Source organism: Epinephelus fuscoguttatus, linkage group LG5, assembly GCF_011397635.1.
Source record: "Epinephelus fuscoguttatus linkage group LG5, E.fuscoguttatus.final_Chr_v1".
Classification (NCBI taxonomy): Eukaryota; Metazoa; Chordata; class Actinopteri; order Perciformes; family Serranidae; genus Epinephelus; species Epinephelus fuscoguttatus.
In genome coordinates this window covers 16,160,923-16,185,673 of record NC_064756.1, presented here as the reverse complement: position 1 = coordinate 16,185,673, position 24,751 = coordinate 16,160,923, and the positions used below count along the sequence as shown (strand labels likewise).

The window sequence follows — 24,751 nt, the reverse complement described above, 5'->3', positions numbered from 1 at the left end:
TGTCTATCTTATACTTTATATTTCTGGCTCACTACATGTCAAATGAGCTTTTAACTCCACTTACTTTTCAAATGCCAAATCAGTTTATACAACATGAAGCATTATTACATACATAAATTAAGATACCCAGTAGTACATTAATATACTGAATTAGCTCACCCTTTAAATTACAAAATTATTCAACTGTTAAAATATGAATACATCATTAACTGTGATGCAGAACAGTAATAACGGACAGGGGCCTCTCTGCATAATGAGTACTTTTACTTTCAGTAGTTTAAGTACAGTTTGTTGCTAATACTCCTGTACTATCGGACTTTCATAAGTTTGGTACTGCTTGTTTGACTTAAGTAAATAACTTAAATATCTCAATTTCTGCCTGCCAGTGTTATATTGTATGATTTTGATTATTATTTCTAATTTTAATGTTGTATTAGCAGGAGGAGCTGGAGCTCATTTTGATTAGGACTACCAGGCAGTCATCAATAAACCAGATTTTGTAAGATCTTCACAAGTTTTGTACAATATACAAAATAAATAGCTACTACTGCTTTCAAATAAATGTTGTGGAATAAGATATAATAACCTATTTTCTTCCTTAATGTAGTGGAGTAGAAGTGTAAAGTATCTATAAATGGAAATACTCATGAGTGAGTCTACTACATACTCCGATTGGTTCTATCTCAAGTTAAAGTTGCATTCTGTGTGAAATTACAGGGAGGAAATACCTGTCCAATGTAATATAATACGATAGAATGAGATGTACTTTTTAAATCTCTGCAGGGAAACTCAGAGTTTACATGCCCAACTTCACCTCAACCGTATAATAGGAGGGGAAAAAACAGGAATAAAGGGCTGCAATTAAACAGACACATGTAAGTACAAAATATGTAGAAGTACTAAAAAAAGAAAAAAATCACAGAGGCTGATGTGTCTGTAAAAGCAAATATTTATTGGGTTTTATTCATTTTTGCCTTTTACTATACGATTAATGTCACTAATTATACAAAGATAAGAACATAGAGGTATTATGAAGGATACTTTAATCTTAATGATGCTTGATTTGACATAAAACTTTTTACACAAAGTTTACAGTCTACATGTTCTGCAATAATAGCCGTGACTTGTAATAATTTGATGACACAGCAAATAATGTGCAAATAATGACAGCAATAAATGACGTGAGCTTTTCATTTTTAATTATAGTATGTATCACAGACTCTTTGGTTTCTGCTTCCTGTTCTTGACCTTGTGACGGACGACAGCAACAGTAGTGAAGAAGTTTCCCATGAACAGAATGAGGAAGCAGAGACCGCACATCAAGACCTGGCATCACGTGGAACAAAGGGAGCAAACCGTGAGTAAGCATAATAGCTTTTATTCGTCATCATTTCTGGAGGGGATCAGGTTGGGATGCAAAAACTTAATATAATGTATTATACAAAACATGTTTTAGCCATGCAGATAATAAGTGTTAGGCTACTGTAGGACAGATGATGGATAGAGTAAATCGTTAGCTGTTGCAAAAGCAGGAACTGGGTGAAATAATCCAACTTTGGTGACTGTGAGAGCACTGACCTGCCATTCTTTACAGTCTGGGAGCTGAGCCATTCTGAAGAGAGAGAGCCCATTGAAGAGCTGCCAGAACTACAAGACAAAACACGAGGACTTAAGACTTTGTGTTGTAAAAAAAAAGTGTTTGAAGCTTTGCAAACGTAGACAAAAGCTTAAGTTGTTATTGAGATCAAACACCTGAACATTGTCTCGAGTCATGCCTACATATGCAGAGTAATGTTAAGTCTAGAATGACATCAGCATTATCAGCATTTTTTCATCCGTTTGTCTGTGTCAACCAGTCTTAACCATGACAAAGCGGGATTTATAAGCAGAGGATATTTCTCAAGTTCTGTTGTGAATCAGGTCACTGTCACACATTGTACTCACATGACCAAAAAACAGGAAGGGCAACAGAAACGTCAGCCCTTTCCACATCCACGACTGAAACCCCTCTAAAAACAGAAAGCAGAAAAGTCTTTCAAGCACCTTTTTTTAAACTTCAACATTTGTGTAATACAGCAGAGACAATGAGGAGCCTGAGACCTGCCAAATGGAGCATCATTGTGTCTCAAATCTTCACTAAATAGTCAAATATGCCTGGCTGAGTGTGTCGGTGTTCTGTGTCCTTGGCATGCTACAGTGAATCTCACCCACAGTCAGGTCCATGTTGTGTCTCTCTCCAAGGGCTCGCAGCCTGTACAGGCATCCACTCTGATAATAGCACTGCAGACACTGAACAAAACCTGTGTGTTCCAGATAAAAAAAGGTGAGGCTTTGGTTTGATTCAGAAAAGACTGAATGTGTTTCAAGTACTTCGACCTTACTTTGATACAAAGAGTAGGCAAGGAACTGGCTCCTGAATGTCTTGTACAGGTTCCCATCTGGCCTTGAAAGTGAGTGAAAGGGAGAATATTTTTTATTACATAGAAAAAAAAATTATACTTAATGGATTTTCTTTTTTCCTCGATAGGAACAGAAAGTTCATGTTGAGTTATTGTCTTTTTGTCATCTCAGTGATTTAACCTTCTGAGACCCTGCGTCCTCATATAAGGACATCACGTTTTGGGTTTACTTGACCTTATACTTCATTCTGCTTAACTTAAACCTGTTGTCCTCGTATGTGGACACTCAAACACAAACGTTGACAAGGTACAAAACCTGAATACATCCAGTGGTTAAAACTTGTGATAATAATAATAATAATAGAGTTTAACTGTTTATTAGTCTAGAGTATTTATCTCCATCTACTCACCATGTCAGCATCACACCGGACAAAAATGCAGAGACGTAGTGATGAAAAACCCACCAGCCTTTGATTCTATGATGCAGGATACATTTTATTAGATATTTAGATTACATGTTTTTACACTTTGTTAAAGCAGCTGTGCGGAACTTTATGTTTTCGTTGATTATAGTGCCCCCTTTGGTCATAGCAGTATGACCCCACAGTCTGGTGTCGTAAAATTCCGACTGCAGCCGGCATTCGGCTTCATTCGTAAACTCTCGACTGCAACCGGCAATTACCGCATGCATTTGTTTTGGAGAGCGAGAGGAAAATCATAAATGTTCTGGTGTAGCTCTGAATTTCTTATAAACTGAGGACAACTGCCTGCTGTATATATGTGATCAAGGTCACAGTCACAGATAATTTTGTGGCATTTGTTGTAACGTTACTAGACAAAAGCGGTTCACATAAGCTAACGTTACATTTAGCTTGCTTATAACTTCCATGTCGTCATATATTGAAGTGAAACAGTGTCTAACAAGTTGCGGTACGAAAATTACATACCTGTCAATTAGGAAAAGGGCCAACTCAGGATCAGTTTTAAAACCTTTCAAATGGGCTCAAGCCCTATCACTGTCCCGTTTAGCCTTCATCTGTTCCTTTTCTTTTAGATGGTGCTCCTTTGTTATCCGCCATGACATCGAAAGTACAACCAAGTCCTTATAAATACATCTGGTAAAACTGTTATGTGTTCTACCTTCCGTTTTCAAAACCACTAGTCTGATCAAAAAATCCAAATCATCAACCTGCCAGTTAGTTCCCCTTCCAACTGCTCTTGTTAAAACCATCGTTCCCTCTCTGGCCCCTCTCATCACACACATAATCCATTCTTCCCTCACCACTGGAATTGTTCCCTCACCCATAGACCGCGGAACCGGGGGGGCCAGGGGGGCCATGGCCCGGGTAACTTTTGTTCTCTGACATTTCCACTCCATATTTATTCATAAATGGATGTATATGCCCTCAACCAGCTTTCATACCAATTTGCCGCTTGCTCCACCTGTCTGTCTGTCAGCTCCATCTGTCATGAGACAAACATGAAAGAAGACACGCAGTTTATTGTGTTTCACTGGCGATGAGCTGTCATTACGCGTGACTATTACGCACGTCTGCTGTTCTTTATAACTCATTGTGTGAACCTATGTTGCATAATAAAGATTTGCCCCCTCGTAATTTTTAACCGCCCCCTCAGTAACTTCATCCTGGCGCCAGGCTTGCCTTAACCTCAATCACTGTGTGATTATATAAAGGTAGAAAAATAAATAAATACAGAGGAGGAGAATAGAATATGAAACAGCCTTTATTTCATTAAAAACTAAATGAAAACAATGAAATAGGAGCGCTATTCCAGGCCAGGGAAAAGAAACAAACAACCCCATGAATCTCTTTATTAATAGCCTAAAATGACGTGTTTTCTCCTGCGGGACAGGAGAAGACACAAAATCAATGCATCTCTAGTATTGTGCGGGCATAAATTCTCAGAGTTTTGTGGGAGTGGGCAGGAGTGGACATACACATTGCGGTTGCGGGCGGTAATGTCAGAAATTCAGCGTTCTGGTTACTTTTCAGTAACTGCGCAGCTGCGCTTGTTTTGTTGTTGGGTGTGTGTGTGTGTGTGTGTGTGTGTGTGTGTGTGTGTGTGTGTGCGGCTCTGCACATCAGTCTGATATGAGTGCTGACTTGTGATGATAATGAATATGATGTTGATTTAGATTCAAGGCAGCAAGATGAGTTTTGGTTGTGATTGTGGACTGGATGTACTTTGTTGTTTGCTATAGTTTCATCTCTGCGTTTATGTGTAAATAGGCTTGGCCTGTTGTGTGTGAATGTTAGAGTGGGATCAGAGGGGTTAATCTGAGCAAGCATGTGTTCATGTTCATGCGTGTACTGTAGATGTGACTGTGTGGCGTTGGAATAAAAAAGTGCTCCGCAACGTTATTTAATACATCAATAATATTGTCTGTTTCAATGCATATGCCCCCACACCCCCTCCACGTGACTTGAAATTATGGCCTCCCCTTGTTCAGATGCGTTCCGCGGTCTATGCCCTCACCCCTCAAAACAGCTGCTGTCACCCCAATACTCAAGAAACCTGGTGCAGATCCCAATAACCACAATAACCACAATAACCTCCATCCCATCTCCAATCTTCCATTTCTCTCAAAGATACTTGAAAAAACTGTTGCCTCTCAGCTCCATTCCCACTGTTCCCGCAATAATCTTTTTGAACAATTCCAGTCCAGTTTCCACCCTCTCCACTGAAACGGCACTTCTCAAAATCACCAACGATCTCCTCCTGGCAGCCGATTCCGGTCTCCTATCCATCCTCATCCTGCTTGACCTGAGTGCGGCCTTCGATACCATCTCACACACCACCCTCCTGGACAGACTCCTCTCTATTGGCATCACACATACCCCCCTCAACTGGTTCAAATCCTACCTCTCCGGCCGCTCTCAGTTCATCCAACTCAGATCATTCACATCACAACCACTCCCAGTCACCGCAGGTGTGCCCCAGGGCTCTGTCCTTGGGCCCTTGCTATTCATCATTTACTTACTCCCCCTTGGCTACATCTTCCGGAAACATCATATCCACTTCCACTGCTACGCGGATGACACCCAGCTCCATATTTCCACCAAACCCGACTCCACCCTCCCACCTTCCTCCCTCACTGACTGCCTCCTTGAAATAAAATCCTATTTTTCATCCAACTTCCTCAAATTAAACAGAAATTCTACTCATTGGCACTAAAACCACCCTGTCCAAATCCCCCAGTTTCACATTATCTATTGACAACTCTTCCATTTCTCCTTCCCCACAGGTCAAGAGTCTGGGTGTCATCCTCGACAGCACACTTTCTTACACTTCTCATATCAACCCCATAACCTGGTCAGCTTACTTCCATCTCCGCAACATCAACCGCCTCCGCCCCTCTCTCACACCTCACACAGCTGCCATTCTGGTCCACAGTCTCGTCACCTCCCGGCTTGACTACTGCAACTCCCTCCTGTACGGTCTTCCACAAAAAACTCTCCATAAACTACAACTGGTACAGAATTCAGCAGCTCGTATCATCACAAGGACCCATCCACTCACCATATCACACCCATCCTGCAGCAGCTCCACTGGCTCCCTATCACACACCATATCCAAAACAAGATTTTACTGCTCACCTTCAAGGCCATTCACAACCTTGCCCCTCCATACCTGTCTGACCTCCTCCACATTGCCACACCCGCACACACACTCAGATCAGATACCAGACTTAGACTTATATCACCTACTGTACAAGAGTGTGCAATGTGTCCGAAATCATTGATACGAACTAGGGACAGTTTTATTAATGGTAAAAAGTTCCTCACAGCTGCTTTAAAACTGAAATGCTTTAAGAATCAGATTTGCTTGAGCAATAATGACTAGTCCACTTTGATAAAAAGTAAAAGGTCAGAGAGAGACACTGTTGAAGTCAAGGCCACCTAAACTGAGACCAAGACATGACAAAAACCGTAGTGTATTAAGGACGAAGACAAAATCAAGACTTTAAGGGGCTGAGACTGAGTAAAGACCAAAAAGAAACCAGTGCAAACCATGGACACCATGAGAAGTGCACCATGAGAAATGTCTTGGTAAGCTAAGCAAAAGGCATTGCAAAAGTGAATTATCCTTTGTTTTCTATGAGCATACAAATACAAATAAAACACTAAGGAGATTAAATTAACCTTACCATCAGTGTGTTTAACACTGATTTTTGCACAGGGAATTTAGTAATGTCCCCACATCTGTGGTCTTGACCAGTCTTAACCTCTTGTGATCCACCCCCATTTTATAGCGAAAACACCTATGACTGTAGCGTGTATCTGAGCAGGTAAATGATACTGTGGGACTGTAGGCACACTATCAATGAACATTTGTTTCAAATTTGAAGAAGATTGATCAAAGTATGACCATTCTACAGTGTTTTTTCCATGAAAAGATCCAGGCGGAGCTCCAAATGACAAGAGCGGTCACTCCGCTTCAAAATCAATCAATCAATCAATCAATCAATTTTATTTATAAAGCCCAATATCACAAATCACAATTTGCCTCACAGGGCTTTACAGCATACGACATCCCTCTGTCCTTAAGACCCTCACAGCGGATAAGGAAAAACTCCCCAAAAAAACCCCTTTAACGGGGGAAAAAAAACGGTAGAAACCTCAAACAGTACTATCAGTGATCAAACAACACTCAGCCAGCTTCAAACATTGTACCTTATTGAAATCAGGTGTGATTATGATAGCTGATGTTGTTTATGACACAGAAACACCATAAAATATCACCAAATAAAGCCATATGTAACGTGAAAGTTATGATCCCACATTCTGGGCAGTATATCTCAGCCAAAAATAGTGGTATGAGTGAGACTCTTACCTTCTCTAAAAGATCTAAGTCTCCACTAGCGGCTCCGCATAAGATCGCAAGTAATCCTTTAAGTTTTCCCATAGAATAACGGCATGACATGACTTGTCACCACTCATGACGATTTTGGACTTTGCTGCTCTGATGCGAAATCCATAAGTAATAAAAGAAAAATGATGTTATTTTTGAGAAGTCAAGAGCTTCCTGAATCCAGCAATACCAAACATCACATGGTTTTAGTTTTAAACTAAAATCCAAAGTTCAAGTTCAAGTGCGTTCAAGTCTAAGACAAGGACCTTCAAAAACTGGTCTTAAAACTAGTCTCAAGACCAATCTCATGTACCACAACACTGGAGAGAGATGCCAGAATGTCTTGTATTTTATATATTTGGTAGAAGGGTTGGAAGAGTGGAGGGGCTGACCTGGAGCCATTGGTGATGAGGATGCTTTCCCTGATAGTTAATGTGCAATAGTAAAACACCAGCAGGAAATTAAGGATCGCATCAAGGAATCTAAAATCATAAACATAAGACAAATGCAGGATTAAGAAATACAGTACATGCAGTGTTCATGTAATAAATTAATGGTAACTGGCAAGGAAGGAGCAGCTGGGATGTGTGATATGCTGATGCTCACCTGTAGCTCACAAAGAAATAGCACATGAAGGAGAACAGCAACAGGAGGACTGTGAGGCAAAGCTTGAACGTCTCGTAATCGTCTTTGTAGGCAAATCTGACAAGGATGTGATAAATTCAGGAATCAATATACAGCACAGGCTTTTTCTAACTAATTAAATTAGACAAGGACATATTTGATTCAGGAAAATAAGGAATATTTTAAGACTGCATTGACTTTCATGGTCTTTGCTCACTTTGACTGTTTGCTGAAAAGAGTGACATTCACATTTCCAAGAACCAGACTGAGGTACAACCTGCAATATCAAACAATCATATTACTTTTCTTGTTTAACTTTACACAAGGTAACATCTGTTGTTATGTATTTCAATCAAAGCAATGATGTCAATTTGTATGTTTAAGTAGAAGTCGTCACCCATTTTTTTTGGGAAGGAAAGCTTCCATTTCAGAGAAAGCATTCACTCGAGTCTTCATCTTCTCATTTATTCCATCCAAGGTCTTGGCATCTTCTTCTGATAGTCCTTTGCTGCACCTGATGAATGATATACGTGCATAAGATATGTCTGTACCGTTGACACAACATAGCATGTATGTGTGTGGTGTTGCTGAAGTGGGTGGTCCACTTTGTCCATATCAGTAAGCCTTTCCTTGACCCTGTGGATCTGTGTGCACAGTGCCGGACCTAGCAGATCCAGTGACCTAAGGCAAGCCCCGCTGGGCAGCTGCCTATGTCATCAATGGGAAGATTTGCCACTGTATGTACACATCAGTGAGTGGATAAAAAGATGAACAACACATCTCCTCTTTGTCCCACTTTACAAAAAAATAAATATCCCAGATGCGAATATGCGAATCCTTGGACAGCAAAGGAATGGCCCACCTTACTCTGTCTGACTCTGCCTCTGATTGGCTGACACTGACATTCTTACATTAACCCTACCCAATCCCACCCTCTTGCCTAAACTGAACCAATTCGACCAACAAAGGCAATGAGTACTAGCCAGTCATAGGAAGAGTAGGGCGGGTCATTCCATGCATCCTAGATGCAGCCGCTGCCACCTTGCACTGGTGGAGCATGGTCTCACTCGGAAGTTGTCGAAATCCGGCTTGGGCAGTGACTTGCAGCTTCGGAAACCAACGACAAAGGTGTCCTTTAATGTCAGCATGATACACAGCCAATTGCTGTAATAGTTTAACAGTGCCAGGCGGTGTCAGTGGGAAATGCGGCGGGACAAGGATGAAAGTTAATGTGGCGAAAGTTAGAGTGGGGCTGCGGGATGGGTAGTGGATGGGTCCAACAAACACCGACTTTCACCCGAGAGAGTGATGTTTATGTCCTATAAGATTCTAAAGCTGAACCCTATTTTTTTTTCCTGAACCCAGCCACTTCATTTTGTTGCCTAAACCTAGCCACATGTGTTTGTTGTTGAAGGAAAAAGAAAACGCCAATTAAATCGCCTGTGAAATGGGAAGTGTATCTTGAAAGAAGAGAACTTGACACGGTGTCCCAGAACATCAACAACCAACACACCCAGGTTACCTTGCATGTCATATGTGGGCATGGAAAGTCCATGACCAAAACGCCAATATGCAACAAGGTCAGAGTGAGAATTTTGGCTGGTGATGTCATTTGAGGCCAGAGACAGTAGCGATCCTGCCCAAATAGCTGTCCAACCAATCGTGAGCAACGCCATTGATCATGAGCCCAGCGATTGGCTCATATAGCTGTCAATCATAATGTCCCACCCCCTTTATTACATCTAATTAAACAATTAATTAAAATCAAACATCAGGAAAATGAACACATGAACATACATTAGCGTGATAAAAACTACCTCAAATGACAGAAACCATCTTTTTTAAAAAAATGATATTTACGTGTGTGCCTTGATCTTTAATTTTGACCCATGTCCGATCTGCTAACATAAAGGGGGCGGGGTTTATGATCTATACTGTAGCCAGCCACCAGGGGGCGATTGAGATGTTTTGGGTAGCTGTCATGTCGTCCATCTTTAAAATACAGTCATTGGTGCATTAACTATGAAATATGTGTGTGTGTGACTGGATGTATTGTATCTGTCTGAATATGTTACTATAAGTCTGTTCATGCAAATTTGTGTGTAAACTAACTTTTTCATTAGGTGGGACATTTCCTTCAGTCTTCTGCGCTGCTTAGAGATGGAGGAATTGCAGTTGTTCTGAAGTTTGTAAACTTCATCCATTTTCTGTGAGTACATTCTGTGTGTCTCCTGGACGAGAGGAACGTGGGGTTACATCAATAACCAAAGACAAATTGCAAGAAACATTAAAAAAAAAGAAGAAGTAGTTTTTTGGAATACAGTAGATAACTAAATAAATACAAGATATTTGACATGAAACCAAGCACGACTGACAGATGTCAGGTTTACAGGATGGATTTTAAAAGCATTCATGGTTTGAGTAAACAGTATGATAATAAGGTTTATACAACTGCTCTAGGTAAATCATCTAATACTGATGTTTCTTACCTGAAGATGTTGGTACTCTTCTTCCAGACATTTCCACTCCTCCAGAACCACTCTTATTCCTTGAGACATTTTGGCAACACTTAATCTTTTACAGACCACTGACAGCAAATCCAGACCCACTGAAAATAAAACTTAGTAAAGCTTTTTAATTGATTAACAACTAAGAAATCACTTGCACATAACGCCGTGTTGAAGTCCTTTTCTTCAGGGTGTGTACCACATCTCTATGGATGGTTTATTGCATAAAGTGAACTTTGACTGGTGCAAATGTGCAACTTGGACATTGTTCTAAGGTAATTATCTGGTTATTATATTGTTCATTTATCACTCACAGAGTTAAAGGAGATAGGTTATTGTTGACTATGTTATATACAAACAATGCAAAGAATAGAGGTCTCTATTTTTACCATTGTGTGATTCACACAGCTCCCTGTTAGCTCGACTGTGCTCTTGTGTATATTTAATTGTTCAGCATATTTTGTTCACCACTTACACAGCTGCACATTAGCAACATCTGGTGGATGAAAGGACCAGGTCAGGGTACCCTGACCGGACTAACACAGCAATGAACTTACTTTGCCATAGAGACTGGTGTTGAAGGGGGAATATTTTGGTTGTTGACACATTGGCAGAAACATATATACATATTTAAATTGGTACATTAAAACGGTTTGATATGAAAATTCTATGTTCTCTTCTTAATCAACAGCATTCAAGGTCAAGCTACTGTGTTGACACTGTACAATTCCACTTAAATTCAAACTGTAAACCTAAAACAACAACAACAACAAAAGGAACTCTACATTCCACACACAGTATATGTAATGACACATTGTCCTCTGTTAGTAAAGCAAGGAGGTTTATTTGAGTTGTAGCCTATAAAATGGGTATTGCATAAATAAAAGGCAGGCTCATATGCTGTGGATATGTGTAATAAGCTGTTAAGTAGCATGTGAGCCATTTGATCTTGAAGAAGCGATGTAATTTCCACTCTACATTTGTTTTTATGTCAGTCCAACTATTGAAAATAAAGTGTCATCTGTACAATGCATCTTTGAATTTTAATGTCAAAATATCAAAGGTGGGACCAAGCCATTGTTTTGCAAGTCACAAGGAATTCTCACATCCTTTGCACTCAAATCCCAAGTCAAGTTCCAGGTCTTAAACTTTGAGTTTCGAGTCCTAATCAAGTCATAATCTGCTCTTCACCAAATATGATACCATTTTAACGACAGAATAATAGCAAATTCAATTTACAAAAATCACAAATGCTTTTAAAATTTTGTACATATTTCTAAAACCAAGTATGTTGGAAGTTATTGTGTCTCCATCTGTAATTTTCAACCTGCACGTTTTGCACACCAGTATCATTTTGCCTCACTTTGGTAACATTTTTTTCAGTTGGTGCTCAGTAGCCTAATATTCTCAATGGCTGTCTCCTGCAACTAAACTGGATGCTGTTGGACTGGTTCAAACAAAGTAGATCTGGGGGATTAAGCGCCGACTTGCTGAATAACATTAATTTTTGATTCAGGAAATGAAGATAAATGAACTGATTCATGACATACTTTTTGAATAACATAGCCTACTTTTTAAAGGTGAAATGTATAGGATTTAGGGTCATCTACTGGCAAAAATATACAATTCTAATTAAATTATACTATAATATAATTATACAATACTATTTATATTTATTATATTATATATAATATAATACGTATTTCTTGACTTGAAAACACAAATTCATGCTGTTCACCCAGGTGGACATTTAAAAAATAAATCTTGAAAAATACATGATTTAAAAATGAGCTTCAAAAAACTGTTTTCATGTAGTAGGGGTAGTATTACTTAACTGATAATAACTGATAATAATTAAGCAACGTGAATAAAGAGGAATAAATAACACACTGGTAAAGACAAAGTTTAATCTCACTCTTAAAGAAAATTAGAGAGAAACACAGCATTGAATGTTTATGATTTTGTCAAAATTCCGCTTTTATTCTGAAATATCAGGGCGGAAGTGTCTTTGTTGTTGCCTTTAGTACTCTGGCACGAGCCCTCTAAGCAAATATGCGTTTGAGGGTAGGAGGGGATTGCGCATGCGCATAGCAGACAGTGACCGGTGAATTGTCGTAGACAGCTGTGAGCTGAGTGGAGCAGAAGAGGAAACACCAGTTCATCAGGTTATCTTCATTCAAAGAGGCTGATTGTACAGATACTTGGACACTAACTGACTCATACCACACTTACACACACAGTTTGATGAAAAAGGTAAGATTTTATTTTGTAAATTCGACCCCAGCTCAGCTAACGTTAGCCTCGTGAAGCTAGTACGCTATCGTCAGTAAGATGGTTACCGTTATTGTCATGTTGACAGTTGTTGAAACTGTGTATTGTCAGGGAGACATAGGTCCTTATTGTTGTCTAGTCAACATGTCATATGAATTAAACCATGTCTCTAACGCTGAGTGAGCTCAAACAGTCACACTGGCAGTAAATGAGAGTAAAGAGTGACAATACAATACATTTAAAATAGTAGCTGATATGTGCTGTCTGTGGGTATCTGTCCCCTTTGATGGCAGGATCATTTGCTCTGTAGGACTAGCCTTTTTCCTGATGGAGTATATAACTGTGTATATAAGCTAACTTATTAATGACTGTTGGTGGGGAAATGTCAGCATGAACACCACAGCCTCACTTTGTGCTTGGCATCTACTATAGAGGCACAACTAGTCTTGTGTCTCACACAGATCTGATGTGGTTAGTTGACACAAATACTTGACTGCAAGACTTTATTATCTCCATTTATACTAATTTAAGTGTAATGCTTTGGGGGTTTAGCTGTTCGCACCTTTATTTTCTTTTTGTAAATAAAGGGGAAAATAGTTATCAGTGGAAGCTCTACTCCTGCTGAGCCTGAAAGATTTTTTTAGACTCTGTCCGATATTTGTGTGTTAAAATCCTGCCTCCCTGGAGATATTGACTTTGAGTGTTTGTGTTGTTTTCCAGCAGACTGATAGGAGATGTGTGCTGCTGTGTACATCCTGTCAACGGTAACGGGCTACGTGCTCACTTCTGCCCTGCTGCTGAAATGCCCAAATCTTTTATACCGTAGGAAGCGAGAGGCTTTCCTCAGCAGGCACATTTCTCATCGAGGTGGTGAGTCTGTGCCACAAATACTGATTACAGCATCTGTAATCTTCGATTTTATTTCCTGTCAAATCCCCATGAAGTTAAAGGGTGTGTGACAATTTATCCCCAGTTCGTTACAGAATAAGCAACTTATTTTTCAATAGTTGGCGTACCTGTTAGTCAGGTAGTTATTTTGCATGTGAAGATGACAAGTGTTATTTACATTTTGAGCCTCGTGTTCATTTCTTGGCCCTTTCAATTGTCAGTGACTACAGTTTTCTCAGTCTCTTGTCTGAATACAGTAGCATCATCATCATATTTGGATAGTTGTGACATAGTTGGGATTATAAGACCTTTGACAGCTTTGGGTGCCTTGCTGACAACAAACAGTACAGCACAGACCTACTGAGTTTGGTAGATTAGTCTCTGTTAGAGTGACAAACTATTTGAACTTATTACCAAGTGAGACAAGACAGTGCAACAGGTTTCTTGGTTTTAAATTTAAGATGAAATCATGGCTAAAATCAACCCAGTCATGCACCATCACACATGAACTCACACGCTTGATCTAACATTATGAAATCTTGCTACATCTTAGTATTGTAGTTAAGATAAGATAGGATACACCTTTATTGATCCCACAATTGAGAAATTCCAGTGTTACAGCAGTAAAGGAGAAAGAGTCAGATTAAGAATTTAAAAAAATTAAAAACTAGGCATGCAAAAAAACCCCCGAAAATACAAGAAACGGCAATAAAATAACAATAGTTGTTGCTGTTGTTATTGTTGCAATGATTTGATGTTGTGTTGTCTTGCTATTGTTATTGCTGAAGCCATTGTGTCATGAAAGTGACTATTGATGACTATTTTTAATTGTGTTTCTGATATAATAGTGTGTTTTAGCAGAGGAATTTTCTCTGTTTCCTGCCCAGGGACTACAGATGAAAATTAGCTTATAGCTAACTCTGGTGTAGCCAAGTAGCTGTGCACTGTCCCTGTCAGATAAATAAAATTCTAAAAAAAAAAATAGACCTATTGTTCATACTTTGGCGTCTTTATCCACCTCTGGTTGGGCTGTTACAATATTGTTTTGCATGGTTTTGGTTTTACAGTGTATTTATTGCTGTGCTTCCAATAAACAGGGTTACTTTTATGTTTCAGGAGCAGGTGAAAACCTGGAAAACACCATGGCAGCTTTCAAGCAGTAAGTAGAAACCTTAGTCACAATGACGAAGCTCTTTGACCTTTGTGTGTACGTATGAAACATAACTGGTGCTTGTACTTGTGATTGTGGGCAGTTTGAGTCATCTAAGCTTTGTTTGTGATCACTGTCAGTTTTGTGCATCCGTCTTTGCCTAGTTATCCACACCCCAGCACACAGGCAGTGATGCCTTAGATTCCTGTCAGAGCGTCAGATGATAAACTGCTGGGGTTGTTTCTGACTGATTTAGCAATGTATTTGATGTATTTGATTTGAACTGCTTTATGATTTCATTAAATTGAATTTATTGTGAAGTAAACGGAGTCTTCCAGGTATAGTGATAAATATAGTATGTGTATTGTGTGTTTGTTTACACAGTGCTGTGGATCTTGGCACAGACATGCTGGAGTTGGACTGCCAGCTGACGAAAGACGAACAGGTAGTTGTGTCACATGACTCGTGTTTGCAGAGGGCTTCAGGCATCAACGCCCGCATCTCTGACATGTGCTACGCTGTGAGTTACTGCTCTGCTATGTCATCCTGTTTCTATACATGATGGAGAAATAACTACCTTTTTAGTAATTTATCATTATTAACATTTAACACTTAATGTGAACACAACCTTTGTTTGTTTAGAAGAAAATCCCCTTTTAACATGTTAAAGGTAACAGAGGCCAAGAGGTCAACATAATAGTGCCTCGTAGTGATTCTTCACTTTCATTAAAATTGATCTATTGATGAAGCTGCATCTTGTGTTTCCACATAGACTTCTCTAAATGAGGTAACAGCATTGATAGATCATGTGTTTTGGTCAGGTGAAATCCACACCAAGTCATCTGACATGTCACATGATCAACCTTTGCCTGATTAAAACAGATCCTGAAATTTTTAGTTAACGGATTAGTTGTTGCTCACTCAGGATTTCTGCTCCGTTCTGTTCTAAACATCTTTAACGGCTCACACTTGTTATGGAAAATGGAACCAAGATCTTCGTTTTTCTGAGAAACCTTAAATAATTTTACACCGATGTGAAATTTGTGTAACTTTAGACTAGATTCACAGAGAGGAGAGAAGCAGTTCCTTAGATTACTCGTGCTTTGATGTGTCCTTGCCTTTTTGTTTCTTTTATATTAACTGTCATCATAGCCACAGTTGGTTTTCATATTGGCTGAAACTGCCACCACATCCTCACAGAAGTACATGAGACAGATAAGGTGCTTGTCATTACGCTAACTAAGCTTCCTTGTGTCCTCTCCTCCCGTGACCTGAAAATTGGTACCCCTCTGCCATCATGGAGGATCTTCATCATGGGATCTTCAATCCCTTAAATGCACCTCAAGGAGACAAGAAATATAAAAGCCATACCTCCACGTGTGGCACAGCAACTGACATCACTTAAGGCTGATGCTATGGAAACAAGGATTTCCCCTTCGGCAGCTTTGGCTCCTCCTTCCTCGCATCTCTTCTTCGCATCTCTCACCTAACATCCGTACTTGGTGAAGTGAAGACAAGAGAAAGAGACATGAGTGAGAAAAGCAAGAAGACAAGTTAGCGTAATGAATGCATATAATGAAAAGCACCCACAGTCTGCGAAAGGAAGGAAAACAGCCAATCAGAGCCATATCATATCAGTCACTTCTTGTGAACTAAGGTCAACCTGTCAAACGAGGCTGTGCTAATCAAATATGGATCAAGATTATGTTACTACATTGCTTATTTCTCGCCTAAAATGTTTTTAGAAACATATTTTAATGTACTGTTTAGCTGTAAAGTAAAAGTTTGTACCAGCTGGTGGGTGGTATTTTGTTTCAGCTCGACTGTTTCTAACATGGTGGCCAGGTCACAAACTTTCTCATTTTACAGCCAAACAGTACATGACAGTATCTTGATTTATATTTGACCACTGCTGCCTAGTTTGACATTTTGACTGCAGTTCACGAGCAGCGATTGACAGCTGCATTAAAACACTCCTCTGCTCTGATTGGATGTTTTCGTTCAAGTGCAGTAAGGCTATTAAAAGCACTGCGAGGCAAAAGAGCAGGCAGAGGAATATGATGCAGTGACAGTTTTAGCATATATGACAAAAAGTTATTTTTCAGTTAAGTCACTTACTACAGATACCCCTGAGTCACACTCATGACACCTCTGGACCCAACCTGACCTCACAGACTGTCTAAAGACTGTATTTCTTGTCTGCTCACCACTGACTGCTGTGTGCTCTTTGCAGGAGCTCCCTCCGTACCTCTGCAAGCTGGGTGTAACTTTTCAGAGGGGTGAGCATCACATATCCATGACTGGTGTAATAACTACAAAGCTAACACCACCCACATACAGATGCATATCAGCAACTTCAGTAGGCTGTGCTCCTCAGTTTTCAGTGATGTGTGCTTGAGTATGGGAACCAATACACAATTATTGTGCCTATTTAAATTTTTCAGTTAATCTGAACAATGGATCAATTAATTTGGCAACATGAATGAATGTATTCGTTGACCTTTGACAGATGACATATTTTTATTTCACAAGCTGTTGGCCACAGTTGAAATGTTGAATACACTAGGGCCAGTGTGCCCCCGTCAGCCCTGCTGAGTATAATCTGAAGCCGTGTGTGTTTCTGACTTGTCCTTGTCTGTACAGAGTGTTTCTGTGAGGGAGGAGAGGACAAACGTATCCCTCTCCTCAGGGACGTTTTTGAAGCATTTCCCAATACCCCTGTCAACATTGACATCAAGGTCAACAACGACATACTCATCAAAAAGGTGTGTGTGTGTGTGTGTGTGTGTGTGTGTGTGTGTGTGTGTGTGTGTGTGTGTGTGTGTGTCCTATTTTTTTTCTTTTGGTACTTTAACCTCCACTCTCTTTTTCTTTTTGTTTGCAAATTTCCCATGCTGTGTTTATTTAACAGCAGTGCTAGTCACAGATTTTAAGCTGCACTTTTTGTCCTTAAAGGAAGACTTTATCCCCAAACTGATAATGTATGAAGCAATGTCAAAAAAACAGAACATTTCTAATGAATTGCAGGTTCACTATTTGTGCATGTGTGAGACAGAAGTGTTATATATGGTAATGTTTTTGCAAAAATGCATGTGTTTGGCAAGTACAGAGCATACGACTGATGTGAATGTAAAGTAAAGTAAAGTAAATGAGACTTGGATTATACTGCGTGAAGTATTCCTTTAAAGAAGAGGCATTAGTGGTTGTCTCATGGTTTATCAAAAGCTGTACATGAATGGGTTGTCACTGAAACTAACTCTAAGGACTCTCTGCTTCATCCCAGTGTCAGAGTAATGACCTTTTTTTATCTTCTCAGGTCTCTGAGCTGGTCGTTGAGTACGACAGAGAGCACCTGACGGTCTGGGGTAACGCCAGCAACCAGATTGTAAAGAAGTGTTACAAAGAGGTACATTTATTATTCAGTTTACCTTCAGCACAATCAATCCAGGAACTCTCCCTCAATAAAAGCACTTGCTACCAGCAATAGTATTGTTTTCATCTAGCAGGCCTTCTATTGAAATGAATAAGGCACTGCTGAAAGCAGGATGTATGTACTTTATAATACAAGTACTAAATCTGTCATATAAAGTAGGTCTTTCCACTGCTGAGTACATTTCAGGCATCACTTATCACCATTAGCGACTGAATTGAAGGAAATTGACCATAAATCCTGGTTGTGTATTTGTTTCTTTGCAGAACCCTCGTATCCCAGTGTTGTTCAGCCTTCCCAGAGTATTGCAGTTATTAGGCCTCTTCTACACAGGCCTTCTGCCGTTTGTTCCCCTCAAAGAGCAGTTTCTGGAGATCCCCATGCCCTCCATTATCACCAAGTAGGTATACATACATACACCAGCCCTTTTCACGCTGCATGTAGCCCCAGGCTGAGTGAGCTGGAGTTAAGAAAGCTTACACACTGGCACAATCCTGGTACATTCCAAAGTGGGATAACACCGATTTTAGCCTAGGGCTTGCTGGTCGTTCTGCAGAGCAGGGTTGGCCTCTAGTTTGATGGGTCATCCCCTGAAAACTGACTGAACACAAGGTTAAAAGTTTTGGGTGAGCTAATGGAATTTGCATCAAATTTTTGTTGTTTAATCACACATCTTCGTCACGTCATGGTAACCACTACTAACTGCAACCAGAGGTACCTAACAAACTAGCTATCTTCAAACTACAATATCATTGGAACAGATGTACTAAAAGTTAAAACATTAGAGGCCTTCTTTCCAGTCTTTCCTTTCTCTGCTGTTTTCTCTCTTTGTGATGTGTCAGGGCCGCTCTTACATAAAGCCCTGCTAATAGTGACAATTTAATGCTGCCACTTGCTGTTTAAGAGTAGCCACGCCTGATCCTAAACATTAGTCACATGTTCCAACAGGCATTTAACCCAGGGCTAGTAAAAATGCAGTGTGAATCGTGCAGCCCTGGGCTTTATTTAACCGTGTGTGTGAAAAGGGGCTAAGAAAATGCAGTGTGAAAGCCCCATACACATACAAATACTGTAGGATCAAATGAGAGATGCATTGGAAAATACAGTTTCCAGGACATGTATGTTCAGTGTCGGCAGCATGCAGCAACCTGAAGTGTTGTGAGCAGCTGGTTTTAGACATGAAAAGACTTGACAGTGACACAACTCAGTAGTTTAAAATCATATCTAAAAATGTTAAATTGACATTGGCAACACTTTTTAGCTTCTATTCAATAATTATCCAGAGAAAAATGTTTTCTTAATGCATCAGTTTAACTCCCATTTATAGTTAAAATTCAGATGGTTACACCGTCTTCTTCAGAGTGACCAATTTGTGGAAGTGAGTTCATTGTGGACCAGCTCTTTTACAAAAATTTTAGGATGTGGTCAATTTACTGGGAAATGTCCTGATCTCTCAGTCACATCTTGTGGCCTTCATCAGCAGATAGACACATCGTCACATCAAACATCAGGGAAAACCTTGAGCAGAGCTCGGGGTTACCACATGACCTTGAGGTTTCATACTTAATTAACTGTCTGAGGCAACACTCTGTGCTGATGAAGGCCACAAGATGTGACTGAAAGGTCAGGACATTTGTGTAGAAGTTTAGAGCTCATGAGTTCATAACTTTGGTTTGATTTAATCTTTTGAGTTGCTCACATGTTTTGACTTGTTGTCTGTAATTAAATGTATTTAATTCTTATTTAGGTTTTAATTACTGCAGCAAAGAGGTAACCTGACTTCCTTGGCTCAGGTGTACCCACTACACTTTGTTCATTCTTTGCAGTGTGTCCTTTTTTTCTCTGTTATCTGGGCCACAGTCCTGTTTGAAAGATGATCTCACTCACTAATAAGGTCATTAAAAAAAGCATTCACACCCTATGAGAGTGTAAGTTAGTGGATCATAAGGATCAAGGTCATAGAGCAGACATTCGTGAAGGATCAAGTGATTTCCTTTACTGCACTCCTGTTGAGGCCGCTACAGTATTTATCTTGCACTGTATACTAATTCCCCCTCAAACACACTTCCAGCTGTTGTGGGCTGTATTTGATGAGAGTAAATTTAGCTTTACGTGATCATTTTGCACCTCTAATAACTTGTAATGCAAAAGTGGAGGAGCGATGATTGTTTAACACAATTTTCTGCCCCCTATCACATTTGAGAACACTTTTTTTGTCAAGTCTGTGGCAACTACGTCAGTTTGATGCAACTTTTCTGACTTTTTTTTCTACTTTTTGTGTGATTTTACAGACTACAGGATCCCAACAGATTAACCAGGGGTCAGCGAATCATGACCTGGCTAGCAGACACGTAAGTCACTAACTTGTCTAAATATCTGAGATCTCTCTGTCCTTTTTATTTTAAGTTCAGAGGAGCTCCATCTGTGGGTGTCAATTTAAGTCTGTACAACTGTATGTGCTTTTTTAATGTCTATGTTTTTGGGTTGTGATTGCTTTTATGTATTTCTTTATTTGTGTTTTTGAGAATTGCTGATGCTTTGTTAAACGGGGACACTGCGAAGAATTCTGATGCCTTATTACCATATAATACACACATACAGTGTGACTATGATTAATGCAAAACTTTTTACAGCTGTGCAACTATACTCCTCTCTAGCTTCGCTGTACTTGCAGTTTCTCCCCTGCAGATGAGTCTTTTTCTCTCTCTTGCAGTTTGCTGATGAGGAAAGCTCTGTTTGAGCATCTAACTGCCAGGGGAATACAGGTAATGCTGCTGTTATGTAGCCTCTATAGTAGTCTTCACAAAAGAGAAAAAACCTCTACATTTAGTTAAAGGTGTACTCTGCAAGATTGTCTGTTACTGCTTGTAAACACACTCGCCGGCAAAAGTGAAAGTTAAAACTGACCCCATATTCACTCTCGTTTGGTGTTTTGCCTTGCTATACTTTTGTTTATTGGCACTATGTGTCTTGGATGTTTGCTGCTTACAGTCTGGCACCTGCTTGCTACCTTTTTTATAAAGCCCTGACGTCACCGTAGCGCTGTAAAGGTACACGCCAAGAAGATAGAAGACAGGCAGAGGGCAGAGTCTGTGCAGAAAAATACACAGCGGCAGACTTGTAGTGGGTCCTAAGTGATGATTGAGAGGGATTACTTCTGTTTGACCTGATACATTGCTTTTTGGGAAAATCCTGCACAGCATGTCTTTAACAAACAAAGAGAGAACACATCTTTTAATCTTAAAAAGCCAGGCTATTCAACTATTTGGCATCAAATCTTTTGATATGAAATATGCCAGTGACTGATTAAGACCTTTTGCGTTTTTTAAAGTTGGTGTGTTTGCAGCCTGTTCTCGCAGAGTCTGTTTTATTGTTAGTAGCCTGGCAGTCTCTTCAGGTGCTGCTTAACACGATATTCACAATTATTTTAATGATGGAAATTCACCACAATCAACTTATTATGAGTGTTTTATATTGAGATCAGCAATAAAATTGTGATTCATCCCATCCCCTGTGGCCACTTCCCGTCAAAATCAATTTATCACAGCATTTCTTCACTTTAACTCTTAATATAACCTGAGAGCTCAGATAAAGTTTTTGTTCACAACAGTGTTGACATGTGCATAGTTAAAAAAAAATATCTACATATACAGTGCTATTAGACTACTTTACTTTTTAGAGTTTTTTCAATACTACTTTCAATATTAGAAATACCTCTGATACTGTCAAAAATGCAGGATCGGTTATCACCGAGTACCCAAATCGAAGTGCTGATCTGATACTACACAATTTAATAATAAACTAAAGTAGTCTCACACCTGGATAAAACAGGTTTTCCCATGAATAAATTCTTTGTCACTGTTGTGCTGTTCAGCCACTGACAACTATTGTTTGAGAGAGACGGAGAGGAATTAATCTCCAGTAAATAGTGAAGCATGAGCCGTTAGCAAAATGTCAGCAAGTTGTTAATTTCTTTGGAATTTGTTCATGTTTTACAAAGAGTTTAACTTGAGCCATGTCATACAACATGATAGTAATCAAGTCACATCCATACAGGGTTAATAGCAGGGCTGTAAATATAGATGGTGCTTGTGGGGGGCAAATGGTGCCATTTGCTTTAGGCTATATGCCATTAAAAATGAAAACTCATCTCCATCATGACTGTCTTTTCTTTTCTTTTTTGGCAAAACAGTCAGTAGTAATCTATAACAAAATCATGTGCTTGTTCAAGAAGTTATGATGCAGTAGCTAGTTTAGGAGCAAAATCTGTCAAGACTGACGCAGGTCCAGTCCAGCGAACAGTCATGACTTTAGTAGTAAGAAAGGACAAGAAATACATAAACAGGAGGAAAAAGTAGCAAAGCTCCCTAAATTAGATTTTCAGGCTTTTTTTATGAACAGTTGCCTGTGGTATGAGAGGGTGATAAGCAAGTTCAGGTTTTGGAATCGGTACTGGGAAGGAAGAAATGGTATCAGAGCATCTCTAGTAACTTCCCCTGTATTGTCTTTACTTCTAAAAATGACTGAAAAACTTTCCATGCTACAAAATGAGCCTGTGTGCATTCTGAGAGCTGCTTGTTGAGCCATGTTGTTTTGTGTTGTAGTGTTAGTTAAGAGATGTTACTGGGAAATGTCCATCATTCATACTCGTTCAAAAATAGGCTTGAGTGGCCGCTAACTCTGCTGTCAGAGCACACAAGCATTCCTTCCCCCTGTGTGACTCCCTCGGCTGTTTGATGTGTGTGTTTTTAACCGAGTCCTGCGTCTGCATCTGGTTTCAGGTGTACATTTGGGTGCTGAATGACGAGGAGGACTTTCAGAGGGCGTTTGACTTGGGCGCCACGGGAGTTATGACAGATTTTCCCACCAGGCTTAAAGACTTCATGGACAGGAATGGCATTTCTAAGCCCCGGTGACCTGCCAAAATCTACCTCACCCCCCCGCCACACACCACCAGTGATTATCCTTCAACCTGACTGACCTGCCAAACCAGTCTCCCCCTCAAGTGCACCCACTTTTACTGCATGCATTCCAGCAGGGCTCCTCTATACAGCAATAAGCTGTTGTACTGGTAAACAAACCTGTGTATTTTCAATCATGTAAAATACTTTTAAAGGACACACACTGCATCTGCCATCATCCCCTCTGAAGTTATGTTCTCTGTAGGTTTTTTGTTCCCTCACTAGATACCTTCCTATCAGTATCAAACAGCTATTTAAAACCACAAAACCTTTTTAATATGTCTATAACGTGGGACAAAATCGTTATTGAAATATAGTATTTGCAAGTCTTACAGCTTTGAATTTCAAAATTAACAGCTTTTGACTTGAAAATGTTTTTTTTAAGTTTTACAGATGCAAAGACATTCAGGCTTTTTTAACGCCATCAAGCAATGAGACTTTGCAGTATTACTGTGTTCAAGTACTGCACGAGCAGATGCAGTTTGATGTTACTTCACCAGCAACTTTACAGTGTTTCGATGTCTGATTTTGTTTTCCTTTTTACAAGCTGACTGTCACTTAGCACACGCAATAACACACCGATCTTAGCAGTTGTGAGATTGCCACATGCAGTCAGACATTTGCTACTTGTCGCAAATAGCGTCGTCAAGTTTCACATGAGCAGTGTGAGCACTGAGGCTAGTCGTGCCACTGCTGAGTACTTACATTTCAAAGGCACATTCAGTTGTGGACGGCTCTGTAAAAAACCCCCACTGTTTTTAATGTTGCATAGCTGTGCTTTATGATCATATGTAGTTGCTCTGTCTTTACATTTTCCTCTGAATCAAATGAAATGCCTGAGGCTGACTGAGTTTGTCCATTAATGGATCTGAGACAGAAATTTTGCACAAAGAGAAACCTCATCTTGTTTGTTTAAGTGATGAATCGTACCTTTTTCACCTGTTAATATAATCGTGAACATTTTTTAACGTATGGGCTTTAAAGTGTATTGGACATACAGTGTAAGCGCCGATACGTGTTGATTTATTGCTTGATTGCAGTCACTTGAAATGTATTAAAGATGGCAGCACTTTAGCAGTTCGTCTCTGTCGGTGTCACAGTTTAAAAGTGTGAGGATCATGTTGATTATCATACCACTGACATACTCTAATCCAAACGTGTGACCACACAGTGAGGGTCAGTACTGAATGTAGTTATGGTCGAATGTACTGTACGTTGTTTGATATTTTACAGTAAAAACAGTATTGCTGTTTTATTTTCTTTAGTTTGTTGTTGAGTGTTTTGTATTAGTGCCGTCACTGAATGGTTTTCATGAGTGTAATCTGACTGATATTTTGTTTTGAGAACACCTGTATATCCAAAGTCATTCATTATTACAAATCTTACATCAATGACTCTATTTTGATTTTATTACCTGTGCTGTATTGAGTGTACATTTGTTTTGCATGCCTAAATGAATATTTGTTAAGTGTTTGATTGTATTGTGACTGACAGAACCAGTGTGTGGGACCTGGCTGCTGTTTGAAATGTCTTATCCCACGTGGAGTATGCCATCTGTTTTGATTTGAAATTATTAATAGAAGTACATTTTTATCAACATCAATAAACTCAAGAAATATTGTAATACAAGCAGTGTGTATTTACAGTAT

The 24,751-nt window shown here is 39.6% G+C and overlaps 2 protein-coding genes across 3 annotated transcripts; one reads left to right on the top strand and one right to left on the bottom strand.

Annotated features, from left to right (window-relative positions):
• Window positions 1–978: 978 nt before the first annotated feature.
• Window positions 979–10,914, bottom strand: LOC125888493 (ion channel TACAN-like). The gene is made up of 12 exons (XM_049575876.1): window positions 10,385–10,914; window positions 10,008–10,126; window positions 8,293–8,409; window positions 8,113–8,172; window positions 7,878–7,973; window positions 7,664–7,753; window positions 2,810–2,875; window positions 2,382–2,443; window positions 2,208–2,300; window positions 1,945–2,009; window positions 1,579–1,647; window positions 979–1,326 (listed from the first exon to the last, which is right to left on the bottom strand). Exons 1-12 carry the CDS (start codon window positions 10,451–10,453, stop codon window positions 1,213–1,215), a joined length of 1,020 nt encoding a protein of 339 aa, XP_049431833.1. The 5' UTR covers window positions 10,454–10,914; the 3' UTR covers window positions 979–1,212.
• A 1,488-nt stretch (window positions 10,915–12,402) lies between these two features.
• gdpd1 (glycerophosphodiester phosphodiesterase domain containing 1) lies at window positions 12,403–24,366 on the top strand. 2 transcript variants are annotated; one of them, XM_049577269.1, is made up of 11 exons: window positions 12,403–12,655; window positions 13,397–13,543; window positions 14,678–14,720; window positions 15,096–15,231; window positions 16,945–16,990; window positions 17,355–17,476; window positions 18,028–18,117; window positions 18,408–18,541; window positions 20,433–20,492; window positions 20,855–20,906; window positions 22,923–24,366. In XM_049577269.1, exons 2-11 carry the CDS (start codon window positions 13,408–13,410, stop codon window positions 23,055–23,057), a joined length of 954 nt encoding a protein of 317 aa, XP_049433226.1. In that variant the 5' UTR covers window positions 12,403–12,655; window positions 13,397–13,407; the 3' UTR covers window positions 23,058–24,366. The 2 variants fall into 2 exon arrangements, with proteins under 2 accessions (XP_049433226.1, XP_049433225.1); XM_049577268.1 differs by having other exon boundaries at window positions 13,394–13,543.
• The last annotated feature ends 385 nt before the right edge of the window (window positions 24,367–24,751 follow it).